Consider the following 6,000-nt stretch of genomic DNA (forward strand, 5'->3'; position numbering starts at 1 on the left):
GGATAGAATAAGACATAGTTCCTGACCTTGTGAAGTGTGTGCTTTAGCTGGAGAGAGAAATGAATGGGTAACTATGGTTAATTATAATAAGTAATCAAAGTATCTTACTGGAGGCATAAGAAATTGTTGTGGGGACAGGAAAGACCAAGCTACTATGCCTGTGGGGTTGGTAAAGCTGTCACGGAGGGAGTGGCATTAGGATGGTCTTTACTGCACGTCGCAGGTACTGAACACCCTGCTTGCCACGTGTCGGTTTTTCTTAAAATCCTTGTATGCCTACAGCTTGGTTTTATCCGACTCTAGGCTGATCTGCAAGTTTGTAATTAAAAAGCAGTGTTTCCCATCAGGAAGCCTTTACAGATCGAGGCATCTCTCCTGCTCATTAGAATGAGTGGCTGCTTAGCTATTTCATGTTGGGCCAACCTCAGGTGGCCCTTCGGGCAGCCGGCCAACTCTGTGAGATGGGGCCTAGAGAGGGCGGCTGGTGTTTTTACAAACAACCCTCAACCTGGATGTGCCGCTTCCACGCGGTTGCCTGGGGACGCCAGACCCTTAGCGCAGCCCCAGAAGCTCCCACTCGGAAGGCTTTTGGACTTCTTGGGGGAAACTGCCTCGAGCATGTTCTTGGTGGGTGATCCAGCCAAGAAGTTAATCCGCGGAGATGATTAAGTCATGAGGCTGGCATGTGCACCAGCTCTGAGAGGAGGGCTCCAAAAAAAGATTGGAGCCTGAGACTCAGGCGACTCCACGGAGTCGGTACTCTCCTGTTTCTCTTTGGAAGAGCATGTCGGGGTGTCCCAGAATTTCCTGGTCCGAGGTGCACCTGCTGCTGCAGACCGTGAGGTCACGGGGGGAGGGCTGGGCCCCGAAGGCTTCCTGAGCTGCGGCCCAGGCTGACGCTCTCTGATCTCCGGCAGGCCCTGCCGTCCTTCCAGATCCCCGTGTCACCGCACATCTACACCAGTATTAGCTGGGCCGCTGCCCCCTCTACAGCCTCCTCCCTCTCTCCGGTGAGTGTGCCCAGCTCTGAGCCCATCAGCACTTCCAGGGACCCGGTGCTGGAGGCTGCCTCCCCGCGCACGCCTCCTGTACCCCAGCTTCTCGAAGGTCTTGTGTGCCCTCGCCCCCCAGCTCGCCCCCCCCTCCACCCCCAGCGGGTCACAGGCTCCTGTAGAAGGTGGGAGGGGCGCACCTGCAGAGGAGCACGCAGATCAAGCAAGTTGATTGCCAAGAAGATCACGGGGCCAGGCGGGGTCCGTGCCTTATTTAGCCGTGAGCATCTGTGCGTGCTTGGTGAGGTTTTAATGCTGAGAGGAGAAGGGAGAGAAGGCGGGAAAGCTGGAGAGGAAGAGGGCGGGTGGGAAAGGAGAGAGGAGCTTGTAGGTGGGCTGTGCGGGTGGATCAGAGGTCCCCAGGCCACTGGGGACCAGCGCCTTAGGTGGCTCGCCTCTGAACTAAAATACATCGGAAGTCCTTTTGAACCACGCTTGGTGGGTTCCAGTCTGAAACATCTCCTGCAGGAAGGCATCACACGTTGTAAAACCCACGTGCCTTGGAGGTGCCATTGAGGCAGGGCCGTCCCTCCTTTTGTCCCACATATGGTGGCTCCATCCACATCTGCAGGGAGCAGTCCGCAAGGTGGCCAGGCCAAGTGGCTCCCTACTCCCAGCGGGAGTGTGGCTTTCCAGGCCAGCTCCTCCCTCTCCGCCTCCCCTCCCTAGCTGGTCCCTGCTCACCTCTGCCCGGAATGTCCTTCCAGAGAAGGCCTCCTGGCACAAGGCGGGTGTGGCCGGCTGTCCCTTGGGATGGGCTTCTCTCCTTGCACATCCACCCTCGTGCTCACGGCCCTTCACCCCCACCCCCCGCCGTGCCCAGGTCCGGAGCCGGTCGCTCAGCTTCAGCGAGCCCCAGCAGCCTCCACCCGCCATGAAATCTCACCTGATTGTCACTTCTTCACCCCGGGCCCAGAGCAGCACCAGGTGAGACCGTGTGCTCCCGTGGCCTCCCTTCTGGCTTCGGTCCCCGCCCGACCCTCATCCACAGGGTCAGTCCCAGGGAACCACCCTGGGTGCGGGGGGTGGGGAGGCAGCTGGTCCTCTGGTCCCGGTGGCTCCCACCCCTTCCCGCCACCGCTTCTGGCTCAGCCTCGGGCCCGGCCGCGCTCCGGCCAGCGCGTGACCGTCCCCTCGTTGCTCCGTCTCGCAGGAAAGCCCGCGGGGAGGCTAAGAAGTGCCGCAAGGTGTACGGCATCGAGCACCGGGACCAGTGGTGCACAGCCTGCCGCTGGAAGAAGGCCTGCCAGCGCTTCCTGGACTGAACTGTCCCGCAGCCCTGCCCGACGGCCAGAGGACAGAGGCAGCCGCGTCCTAAGCCCTCAGCAGGGACCTAAAAGCTAAAGCGTGGACATTGGGAGTTTGGGCTCTATTGGCTAAGGTTTAATACTTAAAACGTTTTTCCCTCCCTCGCGGGAACGTTTTATTCAAAAAAAACAAAAAAAACAAAAAAAAAAACCCACAAAAATATTTTTTTCCCCTCTAAAATAGAAGAGAGCCAAAACTGACCAAGGGTATTCTGCAGCGAACCAGAGACCAAAGAACTGATTCCGCTCCCCTCCCCCCAGCCCGCCTCCCTAGGGGATTAGTTTGTACGTATGGAAAGAAGGAACAGCTCATTCTGTTTCCTGCTGAGGTGGTGAATTCTCTGCTTTCTCCACTCTTCCAGAAGGGACGGTGAGCAAGATGGATTTACTTTTCTTTAAAAAAAAAAAAAAAAAAAGGAAGAAAGAAAGAAATTTCTGGCTGATGACTCAGAGAGCAGGACCTGCCGAGGCTGGGGTGGGAGAGTGGGGGGAATCTGGGGGCTTTGTAAGGTGCAGCCGGCCCTCTTCTCCGCCCGAACCTGGGAGAAGGGAGACCTCGTCCTCACCAGTCAGCTTCCGTGGAAGTCGAAGGAAAACCATTTTCCTGGTGACGACTGTTTGAATCTGGCCTCCCTGACGCTGAGTTGCAGCCCAACAGATATTGTATGGCTTCTTCTCCAAGCCCAGACTCCTCGTAGGTTTGTAAAGACTGTCCCCAAATAACTGAGCCAAAAGGCTCAAACGAATTCACGTTGTGCGGTGTGGCAGTTCAACACTACCTTGATCACTCTTTCCTCTTTCCTTGAGGAGAGACCAGAGGGTATAGTATTTGTGAGAGTTGTCCCCTGTTCCCCGAGTGAATCAACTCCCCCCAGCTCTGGAAGACACCCCGGAAACACTTTGTTTTCTGTTACGGTGTATTCAGAAGCCTCTTTCTGAGTAAAGATTCCTTTTGTTTGGCTGAGAGACCCTGCCCTGAGGTAGGTTCCTCTTTGTCTCTGGTTTCACCAGGGATTTTCCCATGTCCCTCCAAGGCCGCAGGGCTGGGCTGGCGGAGAGAACAGACTGAAAGGTAGGTGGCAGCTTCCCCCATTGTGAGAGGGTGTTGAGTGGTCCCCAAAGGGTCCACTGGCTCGCCTGCCCCTTTGGGGACCATCTGGTCTCCTTCCTGAGGTGACAAGTAGGACCGGACTCTTCAGTCAGCGCAGGAGACTTCTGGTTGGTCCAGTCAGTGTGATGGGGAGGGGCACTTGGATACAGTGTCACCTTCCCAGATACCTGCTGAGCGCCGTTTCTGCCTGCCGGCAGGACGCAGGAAGTTAGGATCCTGAGGAGGTCACGTGAGGGGCACCAGGGTTGATTTAGCAGCTGCTGGCGCTTCTGGAGACCTCAGGAACGGAGGGGAGCCCGGATTGCGATGCTTGGGAGGTAAATAAGCCAAGCTCTTCTTGTTGAGGGAGAAGAGGGGGGTTCCGCGCCGTGCCAGCCAGTGATGGATCAAGGCTGGGTGAGCTGGGCTGAGGGGAGGGCGTGTTTTTGTCTGGAAGCCTCACCTTTCTTCTGAGCGGGACTGGTCTGGGGACTCCTCAGGGCCTGCGTCCCAGATGTCAGGGGCTCAGGGAATCCCACCAGGCCACCCCTCTGGGGCCTGCACAGCGGCGTCCAGCCCTTGGCTGTGAGCGAGGCTGTCCTCCTGGTCCAGGTGGGATCATCTGGCTGCTGAAGCAGGAACCGTGCAGATGCCTTTCAGTCCGAGACACACCTGCAAACGTGCAGGTTTCCGAGTGTTGCAAACATGAGAATAGGGCTGTGATGTTGTGAAGGGTGATAGTGACCTGGGTTTGGTGACAGAAGGGAAAGACACTCTTATGCATGAGTGTTTTTGGTGGTGATGGGGTATATTTTTATCATTTAGTCAAAAAAAGAAAAATGTTATGTGGAATTCTGTCCCTTGGTAAAGCTTGAAACCAGGCCAGCAAGAGGTGCCCTGGGTTCTTCCTGCTGCCCCTTCAAGCTCCCTGATTAAAAGCTAATGCAGGGTGTTGCTGTGCTGACGCCTCACTTCCCACCCGTGTATCTGCAGGTCCTCCCCGAGGGGGGAAGGGGCTTCTGAGATGGGCGTGGGGGGAGGCTCAGCCCAGCAGCCTCTTCCCTTCCCTTCTTAATCAGAGCTCTTGCTGGGTCTCGCCTTTAGAAAAGCTGTTTTAATTTCCCCCTCAGTTTGGACCGTGTAGATATAACTGGATATAAAGATTTTGTCTAAGTAAGGCAGGCTTCTTATGTCACTGGTGCACAGGGCAGAAAAGGAAGAGAGAAGAAATTGATGCAACAATTTAAAAACTGAGGTCTTTTTTTCTATAATGTTCTGGTGCGGCTTTCCCCGTCAGCATTCGCTCCTGCCTCCTTTCTGGAGGCGGTGGCCTCCTCTGGCCGCCCTCCTCCCGCTGCCCCATCTGTGGCTATCGTGTTGGTTCTTGACGTGTGGTCTGTCCTGGGGTTGTCCCATTCGTCTCTTCTCGGGGGTGGGGGTGGGGGTTTGTGAACTGATCCCGCTATCACGCCTGTTTTCTTCATCTCTGTATCTCTCCCTCCTTCCCGGCCCACCCGGGCGGCAGAATCTGATAGGAGGTAAGAGGCCACAGGTGCGCACTGGAAACTAACAGGACGGATCGGCAAAAGCAGTGTCTTGGGAAACTCTCTATTCCAGGGACGTTTCCCTTATTCAGAATATTTCTGGAAGTACCTTTGGAGTCTGTGGTGCCTGCTCTGAACAGCCTTAATGATACCAAATCTGCACACGTGCTTGTGCATTCAGTGCAGAGAGAGACCGGCGAATAGTAGCTGTGGGCAAATGAGGTCACAGGTGCAAAGCATAAGGACCAACGTGCTAGTAAAATGGCTTGGATTTAATGATCTGACTCCTAAGCCGGCTGTGAAAGCAATTGTGTAATTTCAGGAGGCATTCTGAGCGACGTCCTCATTGTTGCAGTCGGCCCGCGGCTCGACTTCTTGGAGGACGTAATGAATTTGGATGTGGAAACTCTGATTTGTTTGAAGAAATCTGTCCTGTTACTTTCTGGTCCTCCCAGATTCTGACTTTACCAGGGGCAAATAAAAAAAAAAAAGGAGAAGAGGGAGACAAATCCCATCTGTGAACTTGTCTTATTGGCGCGTTTTCCCCCAGCTGTCTTCCAAGTATTATTTTTACTGTCAAAAAATTTTTTTAAAAATGTGAAATGTAATGTTTTTACAGCAACAATATGAAATATATTTTATAAGGAATAAAATGGTACATTGTCTGATTTAATGTGTGCCTGTCCCTTTGCCCTCTCCCCCTACAAAGGATAAGATATCATTGTCCTTGGTGTTAAACAAGTGATAGCCCTGGGGGCGAAGCATACACACTCATTTGCTTATAATAACAACAGGCAACATTATCAGGGACCCAGCCAATTGCTTACATGGATTACCTGAATAACCCACTAAAGAGTTACTATTGTCAGTCCCGTTTTTATTTTATTTTATTTTACTTTAAAAATTTTTTATTTTTAAAATTTATTTTATTAATTTAATTTAATTTATTTTCTTCTTTTCATCATTCCTATTTTACAGATGAGGAGAGTGAGGCCCAGAGGTTACAA

At 53.4% G+C, this 6,000-nt stretch overlaps 1 protein-coding gene across 6 annotated transcripts in view; it reads left to right on the top strand.

Moving 5' to 3' along the window:
• The window catches only part of ZNF395 (zinc finger protein 395), a 40,069-nt gene extending 34,408 nt beyond the window's left edge, over positions 1–5,661 (top strand). For all 6 annotated transcript variants that reach the window (XM_059926828.1, XM_059926833.1, XM_059926832.1 and 3 more), the window contains 3 exons: positions 918–1,010; positions 1,876–1,979; positions 2,206–5,661. In XM_059926828.1, the coding sequence (XP_059782811.1) occupies positions 918–1,010; positions 1,876–1,979; positions 2,206–2,317 (309 nt within the window). In that variant the 3' untranslated portion in view covers positions 2,318–5,661. The remainder of the gene's footprint in view (positions 1–917; positions 1,011–1,875; positions 1,980–2,205) is intronic.
• Positions 5,662–6,000: the final 339 nt, after the last annotated feature.

This window comes from Balaenoptera ricei, chromosome 6 (assembly GCF_028023285.1).
Source record: "Balaenoptera ricei isolate mBalRic1 chromosome 6, mBalRic1.hap2, whole genome shotgun sequence".
Taxonomy (NCBI): domain Eukaryota; kingdom Metazoa; phylum Chordata; class Mammalia; order Artiodactyla; family Balaenopteridae; genus Balaenoptera; species Balaenoptera ricei.